Source organism: Salmo trutta, chromosome 27 (assembly GCF_901001165.1).
Source record: "Salmo trutta chromosome 27, fSalTru1.1, whole genome shotgun sequence".
NCBI classification, from domain to species: domain Eukaryota; kingdom Metazoa; phylum Chordata; class Actinopteri; order Salmoniformes; family Salmonidae; genus Salmo; species Salmo trutta.
Genome location: NC_042983.1, coordinates 14,337,918 through 14,354,220, shown reverse-complemented (window position 1 = coordinate 14,354,220; position 16,303 = coordinate 14,337,918). Strand labels below are relative to the sequence as shown.

The window sequence follows — 16,303 nt, the reverse complement described above, 5'->3', positions numbered from 1 at the left end:
AAAGTGGTGATCCAAACTGACCTAAGACAGGGAATTTTTACTAGGATTAATGTCAGGAATTGTGAAAAACTGAGTTCAAATGTATTTGTGTATGTAAACTTCCAACTTCAACTGTACATCTAATTAGTGAATGGTTTATTATTCTGAGAATATTTGCAATTCATGTTTTATTCATGTTCAAGCAATTTACCGTAAAAGTTTATAGTGCAGATTTTGACCAAAACATGAACATATGGCGTTGATACAGTCCTGAAAACTTGACCACAAGTGTTGTTCTCAACACATCATCAACGCAATATTATTTCAAATATGCGATTTCACACAACAGTCAAGAGACTGACTTTCCATCATTTAAAAACAACAAATAAAAAAACTGAAGAAAATACAAAAACAGTTCAGTCATTCACAATAAGAAGTAAAACTAGTGAAAGCCATTATCCAAATACTCTGAAAGGAAAAGGTGGTTCCATCAGTCACCATTCTACCTTCCATTCCAGAGTGTTATCAGGTTTATTGATTGCATTTGAAAAATTATTTTCTGTAATCCTAAACTTAGTTCTTACAGAAATGGTTCAGGTCCTTCATAGTTCTCTCATAGTAGTGAAAGTGTGTGTGTGTGTTACGAATGTGTAGAATATTTGGGAATATTCAATTGTGCACAAGTATCACCTTGACCAAGTCATGTACGGGAAGACTACTTGTATTTGCATATAAGTTAGTAGTATTTTCCTATGTGAACCATAGGTGATATTGTTGTGTGTATTTACTCAACCACTTTAATAGTGTGTACGTGGTAGGCTGAGTGTGTTCTGGAGGAACTCTTGCTGCTGAAGGAGCCCTGGCCCTGCTGAGAGGAGGAGCGGGGGAACTTCGCTGCGGTGGCCTGACCCACCGTGAGCTACGAGAGAGAAAGAGAGCGATAAGTGAGACAGGTTGAGGTCTGTTCAGCGAAGGTGTGTGTTTCTACAGATCATAAATCAACTTGTTGTCCGGTGATTTTGGTTCATCGTAAAATAGACATGCTTGGTGATGATGGTGTACCTGTGTGACGGGGTGATGGCGCTCCACGATGACAGAGCTCATGGGAGGAGCCACACCCATGACCTGGAGGTTGCTGGGAGCACGGACGGAGCTGGGAGCGCGGAGGTCGGCGCGTGCCGTGATGCGAGCGGTCACGGTTTTGGAGGCTTTCTGTTGACCCGATGTGATCACCCGTGTACTGACCTGATACAAATGATGATCATTAAGGAACAGTCAACAAATACGCGTGACCTTTCACTTTGTTTGATAAATGGTGAGGAAAAGGTCACAGTAACCAGAGACAGTGGCTGACACCCTTTTCTCAAACACTTCCCATCGTGGATTTCAGATTGGTTGAAACTCCCTCTAGCCAATGATTACACCAATCCAATGGAGTGATTGTAGATCCATGACAGGAAGTGTGCAAGTGCACACTTTAGGAGCGGTGTAGAGAATCGGGACATGGCCCTGAGAAGCTCCCAGTGCCATAGACCATCATCAACGATAGTACTAACCTGTCTGTGGGAGCTTGCAGTGCCCCCTGGTGGTAGGGTGCTGTGGACCACCGTGGTGGAAGGGACATTGGAACCCACCTGACGGAGAGAGGGAGAGAGTGAGTGGGCAGATATTAAGAGTGCAGGTAGAAGCCCATACACAGGAAAGGAGATGAAGAAATTAGACAAACTGATGCCCTGTAAATATAACAGGTCTATCCAATGTGTCACACAGAGGCCTCTTGTGTGTGTTTGAGGAGTCAGCAGTCATAAACCATTATTTCGAGACAGGCTGTGACTGAACATTGTGTAGTGGCAATTATGAAATACTGTTAGTGAGAAAATGTTTAGTCTTGAGAAAGAATAAATACAACTGCAGCAAATGATATGACAATATGATGTTTAATGATGGCGGAACCTGATCCATAGTAGTAGTGATTGCCATTGCATTTATGGACTGTAACCAGGGTGGGTGAGTGTGTGTGTGTGCGCATGTGTGTGTGCGTGTCAGCGTCTCACTGTCTCCTCTGCGTCACTCTGGGACGGTGGTACAGGGGGGTCAAAGTGGACCGGGCTGAACCGAGTGGAGGAGGCAGGCCTTTGCTGGAGATGGGCCAATGAGCCGGTGCCAGGATCATCCCGAGGGGGCGGAGCATCTGTGGAGGGAAGACCAATAAGAGCAGTCATATAATCATCTGTACACAGGCTTAAGTCCTGAAGCCAGACCTGCTTCATGACTGGACATGTGAAAGCTGATAATCAAATAAGCCCAGTATAATCAAATCTGACTAACATAAATCACATTCTGTAATTTGCAGACAGTGGCCCTGTCAATTATAAAACAAGAGACAAATTACTGTATGACATTCCAGATTATTCTGATAAGAAAATTTGAATTAGATTTACCCCCCCCCCCCCCCAAATGACAAAACTCAAATCAGACACAGATAAATGTACGTGTTGAAACAGAAACTAGAACCACTCTTTAAGTTCAAGCTGAATCCATAAAATCTCATACATGCATTTAGGGACAACGACCGCCACAAGGTTACAACCTCCACAGAGCACCACGCAGTCAGCATTTCCAAAGATTTACCATCATCACGCAAGGAGCCAAAGTGTCAATAACAGCAGACTGCAGAACCAGTGTCTGTGTTTCAGGGTAACAGAGCCTAGGCAAAAGATTGATCATTTGTAACGGGGCTCAATTTGGTGAATTGAAAGAACATTTTTGGGGGGTTATCAACCAAAATCTGTTTTCTTTTCGATATACAGATGTTCTATTTAGTTTATTATGCCTGTTCTTTGGAATTTATAAAATTGATGACAAACTCCACATTGAACACTGTATGCTGATGAATTATGTCCCAGACATCTGTTTGATGAGTAGACCTATGAAAATACCCTCTTGGTCTTCATCAAACTAATGATTTTGCATATTTTCAATGTGGAACCTGTCTATGCTTAGGGAGGGGGGTTATAGCCTAGGCTAACCAATTCTAAATGGCACTAGCAGTTCGCAAAGTAGCCTCAGCGGAAAATAGACGGGACGCAATTATATTCATATAATTATTCCAAAACCGCAGCTCGTTGTTGGAACACATATTTTCCTAATTCAATCAACCAGTCCATTTTCAATTTGTGATAACATGTTGTCACTCGGAAAGGAATGTAGCTTGTGTATCCCATCAGCTGGATACGTCTTTGTGGTCATTTATTTCTGTAGGCCTAACGGGTGCTTGTGTGTGTGCACGGAGCACCTGTGTGTAGAGGGAGTGCTGGAATGCATTTGAGTGAAGGAGACACAGAGGGGAAAGTGAATTTAGGGAGAAGACTGTTTGATGCTTGGCTTGGCATTTGCCCCGCATATGCACATGTACAAATGGAACACTAGAATCCAAAACATTTGGGACAACATTTCACTTGCCCGTTCTGGCAGCCACAAAGCACATTCCACTAAATAGTTTCACAGCACCTGAAACGTTTTGACGTCCGTTCGAGTACTAGATTACTCATGCCCATTCCTAGTATAATATACTTCTTTGAACAATCTGTTCTATGAATGAAAGTGTCGGGAACAGAGGGGTTTCTTGACAGAGCCGTGTGTGTGTGTGTGTGTGTGTGTGTGTGTGTGTGTGTGTGTGTGTGTCACTAACCGTGCAGGTCGTGCTCCGCGCGTCCCTCTCCAGTGTGGAACATGCTGAGAGCCTCCATGTTGAGGGCACACACGCCCCTCATAAAGGCCTTCTTCATGGCCTCCTCATAACGCTCCCTCTCTGAGTGCAGCCTCTGGATCTCAGCCTGGGCAGCATCCAGCGCTGCCACGTGCTACACAGAGGGAGAGGAAGGACAGACAGGGAAGGAGAGAGAAGAAAGAGGGGGGGGTGAAAGAGAGAGAGGAGGGGGAGAAGGAGAGAGAGGGATTCATTAATGTATCATCATCATTGTTAACTGTACTGTAATTAAAATGCAAAGGTCACATTGGGGAAAACAGAAATAAGAGGACTGGCTAGATTGTAACTGAGGAATGAGGTTGAAGGGAAGCTTGCTTCACTTCCCTAACTCTGAACTGAACACCTACTCCATGCTGCAATTCCTCTCTCTCGCTGTAATAACATCTCTCTCTTTCCCTCTCTCCCTCTGTAATAACTCTCCCTCCCAGGCTGTGTTCTGTTCTAGCTCTAGTCTTTCTCTGCACGTCTACATTACTGACATTCCTCTCTTCCACTCCAAAACCCTTCTCTTTACCCCCTCCCTTCACTTTTTGCTAGGCCTATAAGCCTTTATTTACTACACTGTCTCAACACCACAGGAGATTGGTGGCACCTTAATTGGCGAGGATGGGCTTGTGGTAATGGCTGGAGCGGAATGGTATCAAATACATCAAAACACTTGGGTTTCCATGTGTTTGAAGCCATTAAATTCGCTCCGGTGCAGTCCTTATTATACGCCGTCCTCCCCTCAGCAGCCTCCATTGCTCTACACGTCTATGGAACGGTCGATATTCCTCCATCCCTACCTCCCTCTCTCTGCGTGCTTGGCCCACTTCCTGCTCCTCTCTTTCACTGGGCTTTAACTGCAGCCTCCATCAACCAGACTCACCGCTATAGTGCAGCAATTATACATCAACATTATTCAAATCTCTTCACACAGCCCGACTTACAGAAAAAACGTCAAAAAGGTATATTTCCCATTTAAAAAGCTGAACGGTGTCAGGCCTGCAGAACTATGCAGTATGGTGAATGACACTATTTCTGTAAGACCTTGTTTATTCAGTTTCTCGGATGTGCAGTAAGTGTAGTTAGCTACTGTTCTGGGCTCATGTGAAACGGTCTTCTTCTTTTACTACAGAACACCGTTTCAGAGTGCTGGAACCAGAGATCATATGTAATTCTATGGTTGGAACTGTATAGGCCTATTCTATGTAGCAACCTGTGTGTGTGTGTGTGTGTGTGTGTGAGTAGTGTGCAGCTCCTCCCTACCTCTGCCATCTTGTCCTCGTAGTCAGCTGACAGGCGCACACAGACCTCCTCAGCCCGGGCACGGCACGCCTTCTCCACCTTCTCCTTCCAGCTCCCCTCAACCAGGTTGTGCCAGCCTGCCCACACCTTCCTCTTCAGCTGCAGACGGTAGTGCTGCTCTGCCAGCCGGGCACTGTGGGCCTGGAGAGAGAGAGGGAGGGACACGGTGGACAGCAGGACAGACAAGGGACAGGAGGAGGAATGTTGAGGAAGACTCTGCTACACACAGGAATCAAACCGTCACAGGAAAGAACTTGGGATTTTCTACACTTCAGATATTTTGTGAAAAACGAGGTATTAAATACTGTCACATGGATGCAAATATCACTTATTTAACCCCTGAATATCAGGCACCGGACCAATAATATTACACGTAATAAAACAAAATCACAAGTGGAAAATCTAAGTGTGAAAACGTAATGTATGCATGTTCAATGTGATGTGACATGGTAATGCATTAAAAATAACATTTTGTCAACCAATCGCAAAGTGTTATCATCCTAACTGAATTTCAGTCAGCGAAAGCAACACAGAAAGATATGATTAGTACATTAAATTAAACACGGGTGTTACTGTCATGACTCTCCAACAAAGCTGCCATCAGATAACATCCATTATCACGAGCCCGTTAATCATGCAGATTCAGGATTTGCATAACCCTGCTGGAGTACTGTCAGCGCTTAAAATGTACAGTTCACCAAGGATGTTATGACATTCATTTCACAGAATAGACATGTGCAACTCATTCCTTGGTTAAAGGGGTGAACTGTCATTTCAAAAACAGACATTAAGATGCAGTGTGCCGTATATGTGTGTCCCGTACCCACTGCTCCCCATCTCAACCACACCCTAAGCCCTCTGAGGGAGTCCCCTCACACCCCTGTCTCTCACCTGCTCCCTGGCTTCGCTGTGCTGCAGTCTCCAGTGGGTAAAGGTCCTCATCAGCTCCAGTCTCTCCCTCTGTCTGTCCACAGCCTGGCTCAGGTTCACTATCACCTACAAGCAAAACAATACAAGTCACACGCACGACGCCTCACACACTCAATTCATCATAACACACCAACACGGTTGAAGAGAACTGTATGACTTGTCTTTACATAGACCCTACCAGTAGTGGGTGTGTGGTGCGGAGGTGTGTGTGGTATGATATGTGTAGATTGCGTACCTCGTCCTTCCTCTGGTTGGAGGTCTCGTAGGTGTGGAGCAGTTCCTTCAGGCTGTCCATCTCCGCAGTGAGGCCTGCTATACAGGCAGCATGCTTCTCCCTCTCCTTCCTCACCTCCAGCTTGTGCTGCTCCATGAAGGCCAGCTTCCACTTCCTGAGCTCCATCAGCACGTTGGCCTGGGGTGGAGAGACAGGGATGGTTTAACAAGAAACATAGCAGTCCCCTTCAACGGCACAATGCAGATACTGAGTCACAAATGACAAACCAACAATCAGATGAGGACTTCCTGATCATTTAGGAAACACGTCACTGAAAGGGACACAACATCTGATAAGTGGATATTGGTCAAATCCGTCATGATTGAAACATCGTAACAGGCCCACACTGTGGTTACTAAAGTCAGATTTGGATTTATTTGGCTGTTTTTCACTACATAACATTTAGAAGTAGTCCCTTTTCAGGTTTAGAAGTGACTGCTAAATGCTAACTCCCGTTCGTATAAGCGGGTAGCATAGCTAGCATAGAGAAATCAGTGGTGGTAGTCAAGTGTTTTTAAACTGTAATGCAGTTGATTGGTGACGATGACATGAACATATTATTGGGTTTGACATCCATACAAGCATTATACTCCGATTTCTACCTCAACATAGTGTGAAATACACATAAACAATAGCCTAAATGTACGCTAATTTTGTTGAGGGGCAATGAGGAGATTCGGGATCTTCCCCTCCCCATGCATTTCCATTGTTTTGGTCGAGTACCACTGGCCTCTTTACCGCATCTACCAGGCCAACAGAACACAACCCTAGAACACAGCCTCATAAGGATCTATTCTCGCCGAGCTAAAACAAAATCGCCAGACATTGAATAGACAGACAATAAAGAGGCAGGGCAGGCTAACCTTGAGCTTGTCGCTCCAGGTGTCCAGGATGTTCTCCATCTTGTTCAGGTTCTCGTCAGAGATAAACATCTCTGTCACCACGGTGACCAGGGGGTCTGGACTGCCGTGTCTGGAGCTCTCAGACGGCGTCGGCAGTCTGCCTGAGTGTCTGTCTGAGTGTCTGTCTGAGTGAGCGTCTGAGACAACAGATGACCTGCCGGCCATCTCTTCATTACCTGGAGGTCAAGAGACTGGGTTGATTTTCTGCACCCAAACCTGATAAAAGAACCACAGTGGTCCCAAATAATGTTTGATGCTCTGGGAGCATCAAAATAGTATAGTATAATTGTATATATCCCATGCCTGTTCAGTCTCATGGTCTTTATAATAATGTTTTTTATTGGACTAACTATAGTTATAAAGCATGTGTTGGCTGTGTGTATTTACCCTCAAAGGTGTGTGAGTGTGTCCTGGGCTCCACCGTAAAAGGGGAGGCCCGTGCTGACCTCGCTCCCCTGCTAGAGCGTCTCCCATCGTCAGCTTCAGAAACTGAGCCTGAGAGGCAGAGAGAGCCGGAGAGAGAAACAGTGATAGAGAAACAGAGAGCGTGTGTGACGGTAAGAATACTAAGTAAGAAAACTCTGGCTCTTCATCCAGGAATGCATTTATGGCAATATCTTAATTAAACCCTGCAGTGAGAAGGAGAAAAAAGGCTGTACTCTAAAGAGCAGTTTGGGCAGGATGCCAGCATATCATTACCAATCAGGCACACAAAATCCTGCCTGCTTTTTACATCCCAGTACACTCCTCCATGACAGTTTAAGCTCTACAACTGAGGGTGCTGTTGTCTGGAGAAAAGACTGATAGACTGGGTGTAAGCTGCGTGTAAGCTTGCTTGTGGCAGGGAACAGAGAATGAATGTTTCTTCTGATATTAAATAGAGTACCTCAGACACCTACACACCTGTAACGTACGGTTTGATATCGTTCTCAGTTATATGATTAACTAGTGGTGTCAATGCCTCTCAGTCTGTGTTTTAGGACAGGTCTTGCCTATCACCAAGCAGTTCATCTCTCCATGTCAAGTTTTTGGGTAGTTGTGAAATACACGTGGAACATTCAACAGCTTGTTGGGCTTGGTGGTTGGAGTCTGTGTGTGCCCGGGTTAAACGACAGCGACAGAAAGAGGAGCATTTCTTAACAGAAAGACCCAAAGCAGGAGAGAAGCCAAATCCTTTATGACAGTGGATCGTTTGAAGGGAGCAATGTGGAGGGCCTCAAGCTGTGTGTCTGTCAGAAGGGCTTAGTGTAAGGAGTGTGTGGGTGAGCAGCGCCCACTGTACCTGCTGAGCGACGGGACCTCGCGTCGTCATTCCCACGGGAACTCCGTCCATCCGCAGACAGTTGTGAGGCGCTCAGAAGCTGCAGTTGAGCGGCGGGCTGCGGGTCATACTTAGGAGTGACCACTGCGTAGCGGAGAAGTTCTTCATATTCATCCTGTCCATCATACGAGAAGAGACATTGAAACGGGGCGGCAGGTAGCCTAGTGGTTAGAGCGTTGGGCCAATAACCAAAAGGTTGCTGGATCGAATCTCCGAGCTGACAAGGTAAAATATGTTGTTCTGCCCCTGAACAAGGCAGTTAACCCAGGGGGGGCCCATCATTGTAAATAAGAATTTGTTCTTAACTGACTTGCCTAGTTAAATAAAAAAAAATGTGTGAATAAAGTTCTGCTTACTGCGTAGATAGGTTGTCACTAGTTACCACAGCCACAAAGCTCCCACCCTCATTAGACCATGAGGCTGCCTGAGAAACCGGCCCATTCAACATCACCAGTTGTCATCAATAGGCAGCACTATGGTGAGAAACATCTCGGTTCCCAAGGCACAAAACCCTGTGCTACCCAGGAGTACAGGACGTCACAAGGCTGCTTCCGACAGTTCTACGACAGATGCTGGGAGCTGACACTGTTGTAGTCCATGTGGGGTCAAACGATGTCAGGAAGGCTAGCTCGGAACGTTTGAAAATGGATTTTAAAGAACTGATTTTAGCATTAAAAGACTCCAAAAAATGGCCAATCATTTCAGGTCCAGTTGGTCCGCGAGTGTGAAAGATTCAGCAGACTGCTGGCATTTACACATCTGGCTAAAAGACTACTGTAGCTCTGCTGGAGTCACTTGTATCGATAACTTTGATACCTTCTGGAAACAGAAGATGCTCTACAGGAATGAAGGAGTCCATCCAAATCATCTTGGCTCCTGGACTCTGTCCATGCATTTCAAGGCTGCGTTGAAACAATGACTGTTCAATGATCCAAGACCAGCTCAGTTACTCCCTACCATTGTGACAATGAGTCGTCATAATGCTGCATCAAATGTACATGATCCTAGGGGTGTTGGCAAACACAATGTAAGTAACTTAATTTATGTGCCCCTAATGACCTTTCTAGGGACTTTTTCCTAGCCACCGTGCTTCTACACCTGCATTGCTTGCTGTTTGGGGGTTTAGGCTGGGTTTCTGTACAGCACTTTGAGATATCAGCTGATGTAAGAAGGGCTATATAAATACATTTGATTTAATAATTGCACCGAATACTTCTGTTTATCCTACAGCTATCGTATGCAGTAATCATGAGCCTATGAACCAGAGTTACACTGTTAGCACTGAGGCAGTGTGCAATAGTAGGAAGACCACATTGTGCAGGTCACCCTGCACTATCAGCTCCAATATAAATAACATGAGTAAGTCTAGTTCTGAAGCTTCCCAGTAAAGCATTAAAAACAATCAAGCAACCCAGAAAACCGCAAAAAATAGCTCATATTAACATATGTAGCCTAAGAAACAAGGTCTATGAAGTCAATAACTTGCTTGTAACAGATGACATTCATATTCTGACTATCTCTAAAACTCACCTTTGATGATACAGTGGTAGCAATACATGGTTATAACATCTACCGAAAAGACAGAAATGCCAACGGGGGGCGATGTTGCGGTCTATATTCATAACCACATTCCTATAAAGCTTAGAGATGATATAATGTTAAGTACTGTTGAAGTAATAGGTTAATCTGCCTCACCTAAAGCCCATTCTTGTGGGAAGCTGCTATAGCCCACCAAGTGCTAACAGTCAGTATCTGGATAATATGGGTGAAATGCTTGATAATGTACGTGATATCAACAGAGAAGTATATTTTCTGGGTGATTTAAATATTTACTGGCTATCATCAAGCTGCCCACTCAATAAAAAACTGCAAACTGTAACCAGTGCCTGCACCCTGGTTCAGGTTATCAGTCAACCTACCAGGGTAGTTACAAACAGCACAGCAATTAAATCATCAACATGTATTGATCACATTGTGGGGCGGCATTGTGGGGCGGCATTGTGGGGCGGCATTGAGGGGCGGCATTGTGGGGCGGCATTGTGGGGCGGCATTGTGGGGCGGCAGTGGTTAGAGCGTTGGGCTAGTAACCGAAAGGTTGCAAGTTCGAATCCCCAAGCTGACAAGGTACAAATCTGTCATTCTGCCCCTGAACAAGGCAGTTAACCCACTGTTCCTAGGCCGTCATTGAAAATAAGAATTTGTTCTTAACTGACTTGCCTAGTTAAATAAAGATAAAAAATAAAATAAAAACATCTTTACTAATGCTGCAGAAATTTGATTTAAAGCAGTATCCAAATCCATAGGATGTAGTGATCACAATATAATAACCATATCTAGGAAACCCAAAGTTCCAAAGGCTGGGCCTAATATAGTGTATAAGAGGTCATACAATAAGTTTTGTAGTGATTCATGTGTTGATGATGTAAAGAATATTTTCTGGTCTATGGTGTGTAATGAGGAGCAACCAGACGCTGCACTTGACACATTAATGAAATTGCTCATTCCAGTTACTAATAAGCACGCACCCATTAGGAAATTCACTGTAAAAACTGTTAAATCCCCTTGGATTAATGAGGAATTTAAAAACTTTATGATCGAGAGGGATGAGGCAAAAGGTATGGCAAATAAGTCTGTCAGCTCAACTGATTGGAAAACATACTGAAAATTAAGAAATCATGTGACTAAACTAAATAAAAATAAACTATACTATGAAACAAAGACAAATTAGATAAAGAATGATAGTAAAAAGCTTTGGGGTACCTTAAATGAAATTATGGGGGGAAAAAGCCAACTCGGCTCCATCATTCATTGAATCAGGTGGCTCATTCATCACAAAGCCCACTGATATTGCCAACTACTTTAATGACTTTTTTTATTGGCAAGATAAGCAAACTTAGGGATGACATGCTAGCAACAAACGCTGACACTAGATATCCAAGTATATCAGACCAAATTATGAAAAACAAGAATTGTACTTTTGAATCCCGTAAAGTCAGTGTGGAAAAATGTGAAAAATGTTTTGTTGTCAACAATGACAAGCCACCGGGGTCTGGCAATCTGGATGGAAAATTACTGAGGATAATAGCAGACGATATTGCCACTCCCATTTGCCACATCTTCAATTTAAGCTTACTAGAAAGTGTGTGCCCTCAGGCCTGGAGGGAAGCTAAAGTCTTTCTGCTACCCAAGAATAGTAAAGCCCCCTTTACTGGCTCAAATAGCCGACCAATCAGCCTGTTACCAACCCTTAGTAAACTTCTGGAAAAAAATGGTGTTTGACCAGATACAATGCTATTTCACAGTAAACAAATTGACAACAGACTTTCAGCACGCTTATAGGGAAGGACACTCAACAAGCACAGCACTTACACAATGACTGATGATTGGCTGAGAGAAATTGATGATAAAATGATTGTGGGGGCTGTCTTGTTAGACTTCAGTGCAGCTTTTGACATTATCGATCATAGTCTGCTGCTGGAAAAACGTATGTGTTATGGCTTTACACCCCCTGCTATAATGTGGATAAAGAGTTACTTGTCTAACAGAACACAGAGGGTGTTCTTTAATGGAAGCCTCTCAAATATAATCCAGTTAGAATCAGGAATTCCCCAGGGTAGCTATTTAGGCCCCTTGCTTTTTACATTTTTTACTAACGACATGCCACTGACTTTGAGTAAAGCTAAAGTGTCTATGTATGCGGATGACTCAACACTATACATGTCAGCTACTACAATGACTGAAATGACTGCAACACTTAACAAAGAGTTGCAGTTAGTTTCAGAGTGGGTGGCAAGGAATACGTTAGCCCTAAATATTTCTAAAACAAAAAGCATTGTATATGGGACAAAACATTCACTAAACCCTAAACACCAAGTTAATCTTGTATTAAATCATGTGGAAATTGTGCAAGAGAGATTGACTTCATCACTACTTGTATTTATGAGATGTATGGACATGTTGAATGCACCGAGCTGTCTGTCTGAACTACTGGCACACAGCTCAGACACCCATGCATACCCCACAAGACATGCCACAAGAGGTCTCTTCACAGTCCCCAAGTCCAGAACAGACTATGGGAGGCGCACAGTTTTACATAGAGCCATGACTACATGGAACTCTATTCCACATCAAGTAACTGATGCAACCAGTAAAATTAGATTTAAAAAAAAAAAAGATTAAAAAAAACACTGTATGGAACAGCGGGGACTGAGGAGCAACACAAACATAGGCACAGACACATGCATACACACACGTACACATGGATTTAGTACTGTGGATATGTGGTGGCGGTGGATTAGGGGCCTGAGGGCACACAGTGTGTTGTGAAATCTATGAATGTATTGTAATGTTTTTAAAATTGTATAAACTGCCTTAATTCTGCTGGACCCCAGGAAGAGCATCAGCTAATGGGGATCCATAATAAATTGCTAAACTCCACATTTCTACAATTTCTTCTTAAAATCTGATTTTGAACCTAACCTTAACCCTTACCATAACCACACTGCTTATTTTATTTCTAACCACAACCTTAAATTAAGACCAAAAAGCTAATTTTAGTTTCCATGAATTTTTACGATATTGACTTTGTGGCTGTGGTAACTTCAATTGCAACCTCATCAAAACAGTCGACTGATGAGTTTTTAAACATGAAGAATTGTATTTCTCTTTATGAACACATCTCCATAAATCTGTAAAAGGAAGTGCTTTATTACCTGCAGCTCAGAGGAGACCGAGCTGCCCTGATCTGAGTCCCCTGGCAGAACTGGACTGCTCGGATCCCCTTCATCTGAGGACATCTGAGGAAAGATACATCAAAATGCAACTGGTTGTTTTAACAGGAAAGGCACTTGGAATGGTCTTCTGCTGATGCATTCAGATAGCCTGATTTCAAATACTACATAGCTCATTGAGATGTAAAACAACTACATAACTGTTGTACTATATTCAAATATTCCGCCTAGAAGAAGAACCAACATATACGTAGCTACGGTTAGGGTAGTATCGCGAGGACAGCCTACAAAATCTCGTTTGGTGATTGGCAGGGTCCATCCGGAATCCTTGTTGGGAAGTCCTTACCCGTTGAAATGTAAATGCTTACAGTACGGTTTATGGTTAGGGTAAGGCACAGTTTCTCAAACTCCCGGGGCGCGTTTTGTTTTTTTCCCTAGCTATCCTTGGGACGGCCCTAACGTTACCCAATTGAAGTTGACATTTTAAATGGTTAAGGTTAGGTAAGGTTTACGGTAGGGACGTCCCTAGGATCCCAGATAGCACAGACCATGTTCATTTTGATCAACATCATTTAGGCTAGCTAGCTGGCGTTAATTTAGCTAACATTAACCAGTATCAGTTCGCTAATTTAGCTAGTGTAGTAAACATAGCTAGCTAGCAATAGCAAACGTGCGCGTCCACACACACACGGTGCAGCTTTGGAACGAATTTGTCTCATTTATATCACGTCCACATTTGAAAAAGTGTTACCTTAGTGCTTCGGAGTATCTCGAACTGCCTTCGTCTTGCGTTTGTTTTGTCTTATCAACTTGTTGATCTTGACAGTTTCAAATCGCCTGGTTTGTGTTTCAAACTGGCTAATTTTACAACAATGCGGGATTAGATTGGTTACTGAGTCGAAGGTCCCTACTAAACGACTTTTGATTGGGCAGCGCGTTTCTCTGGTAACAGTAAACGGAAACAACGTTGAACTCGGTGCGTGTCATGTTGTAACAATTGGATTTAACTAGATAACTAAATAGCTAGTTGTAGTAGCGCCATACGTTTACAATACTAGCTAGCTGTATCGAGACAGACTATTTGATGACTATTTTCAATGGATTTTACTCCATCTTATCTGCCTAAATTAATCTCCTGTGAGATTTGAAGACATGCTTTAACGCGTTAGCTTGCTAGTTGCTGGTATTATTCACTAATCAGAGGTAGGCTACTGTAATATTTAACTCCGGCTAGTGAACGTATTGTACTGTAACGTTAGCTGCGTTGCCAGTTTAAATTGATCTGTCAATGCTCCTTTCTCATTTGGCATTAAACAGGGCAAAACACCTTGTGTGTGTGTCCATTTTTCTTTTATAGCATATCGCAGTGGTGGCAGCAGCACTGGTTACTACTGGTTTAGTAGCCTGCAGACCATTGCCTTGGTTAATGCATTAATTAAAACAATCAGTCCCACTTACCTGTCTGAAGTAGGTGTATGTCTTTGGTGAATACCACCACCCTGAGAACCTGCCTGTTGACATTGTTGTGACTGTCAGTCGGGAAACTACTGACACATAGCTAGGTTCACCTGTACAAACGAAGACAGAAATGCCTTTGAGGTCATAAACCTCATGCTTAATAGCATTAAGCCCCATATGTTGCAGAGGCCTGGCAGACTGGAATGGAGGCGGGACAGACTCAAGACAGCAGAACATATGGTCCCTCTTGGCCATGGCAGAAGTCTGTTAGTCTTGGACTAGGACCTCCTTACCACCTGGATGTGCAGTGAGAAGGCTGCTATGGCACTGTCATACACAATGCTAGCAGCATTGATAGGATACTTGTGGCATTCTTTGAATTAGATGCATGAGGAAAAACACTTTGTAATGCCATGTGTCGGTGTCATTGAGATTAAACTGACAAAGCATCTAGGCTATTCTGCCAAGGAGGAACAGTAGTGCCAAAAGGGTGCTTGACAACTGATCCCCTAAGTGGCAAAGCATAGGTTACTCTGGCTGAGGAGGAAGTGTGTATTTCAGGTCACTATAACATATGGTCCAGAAAGCAAGTCGATAAGACATGATAAAGTATGCAATGAAACCACATAGATCAGTTTTCAATGAACAGTTGCAACAGTTAATCAAATGGCTACTTGGACTATTTGCATTGACCCCCCCCCCCCCCCCCTTTTTCTCTCTTGCACTGGCTCTATGCAAACTGGACACACACACAAACACACATGCATATTGACACCACACACATTCACACAACCTCAGATTCAGAGGGGTTGGGTTAAATGTGGAAGACATATTTCGATTGAATGCATTCAGTTGTGTAACTGACTAGGCATCCCCTTTCCCCCTTTTCACACTCTTCACATACGCTGCTGCTACTCTGTTTATGATCTATCTTGATTGCCTATTTACTTTTATCCCTACCTGCATGTACAGTGAGGGACAAAAGTATTTGATCCCCTGCTGATTTTGTACATTGTACAAATGATCAGTCTAAAATTTTAATGGTAGGTTTATTTGAACAGTGAGAGAGAGAATAACCACAAAAAAAATCCAGACGAATGCATGTCAAAAATGTTATAAATTGATTTGCATTTTAATGAGGGAAATAAGTATTTGACCCCTCTGCAAAACATGACTTAGTACTTGGTGGCAAAACCCTTGTCACAGAGGTCAGACGTTTCTTGTAGTTGGCCACCAGGTTTGCACACATCTCAGGAGGGATTTTGTCCCACTCCTCTTTGCAGATCTTCTCCAAGTTATTAAGGTTTCGAGGCTGACGTTTGGCAACTCGAACCTTCAGCTCCCTCCACAGATTTTCTATGGGATTTAAGGTCTGGAGACTGGCTAGGCCACTCCAGGACCTTAATGTGCTTCTTCTTGAGCCACTCCTTTGTTGCCTTGGCCGTGTGTTTTGGGTCATTGTCATGCTGGAATACCCATCCACGACCCATTTTCAATGCCCTGGCTGAGGGAAGGAGGTTCTCACCCAAGATTTGACGGTACATGGCCCCGTCCATCGTCCCTTTGATGCGGTGAAGTTGTCCAGTCCCCTTAGCAGAAAAACACCCCCAAAGCATAATGTTTCCACCTGCATGTTTGACGGTGGGGATGGTG

The 16,303-nt window shown here is 43.6% G+C and overlaps 1 protein-coding gene across 2 annotated transcripts; it reads right to left on the bottom strand.

Moving 5' to 3' along the window:
- Positions 1 to 122: 122 nt before the first annotated feature.
- On the bottom strand, positions 123 to 14,841 carry poc5 (POC5 centriolar protein homolog (Chlamydomonas)). Of its 2 annotated transcripts, none has more exons than XM_029716794.1 (13): positions 14,651 to 14,841; positions 13,175 to 13,258; positions 8,424 to 8,577; positions 7,529 to 7,636; positions 7,103 to 7,317; positions 6,201 to 6,377; positions 5,927 to 6,031; positions 4,997 to 5,176; positions 3,671 to 3,842; positions 2,034 to 2,170; positions 1,536 to 1,613; positions 1,042 to 1,224; positions 123 to 898 (listed from the first exon to the last, which is right to left on the bottom strand). In XM_029716794.1, the coding sequence occupies exons 1-13, from the start codon at positions 14,825 to 14,827 to the stop codon at positions 764 to 766; spliced, it is 1,905 nt and encodes a 634-aa protein (XP_029572654.1). In that variant the 5' UTR covers positions 14,828 to 14,841; the 3' UTR covers positions 123 to 763. The 2 variants fall into 2 exon arrangements, with proteins under 2 accessions (XP_029572654.1, XP_029572655.1); XM_029716795.1 differs by lacking the exon at positions 14,651 to 14,841 and adding an exon at positions 13,944 to 14,066.
- Between the last annotated feature and the right edge of the window lie 1,462 nt (positions 14,842 to 16,303).

What these genes read in the sequence shown, in the direction of transcription:
- poc5 (XM_029716794.1), bottom strand. Translation starts at nt 14,827, where the DNA reads ATGGGGCTTAATGCTATTAAGCATGAGGTTTATGACCTCAAAGGCATT. An exon ending in CGGTCTCCTCTGAGCTGCAG is followed by an intron (nt 8,578 to 13,174) that starts GTAATAAAGCAC and finishes TATGATGGACAG; the next exon opens with GATGAATATGAAGAACTTCT. An exon ending in CGCGGAGCACGACCTGCACG is followed by an intron (nt 2,171 to 3,670) that starts GTTAGTGACACA and finishes TTCCCTCCACAG; the next exon opens with ATGCTCCGCCCCCTCGGGAT.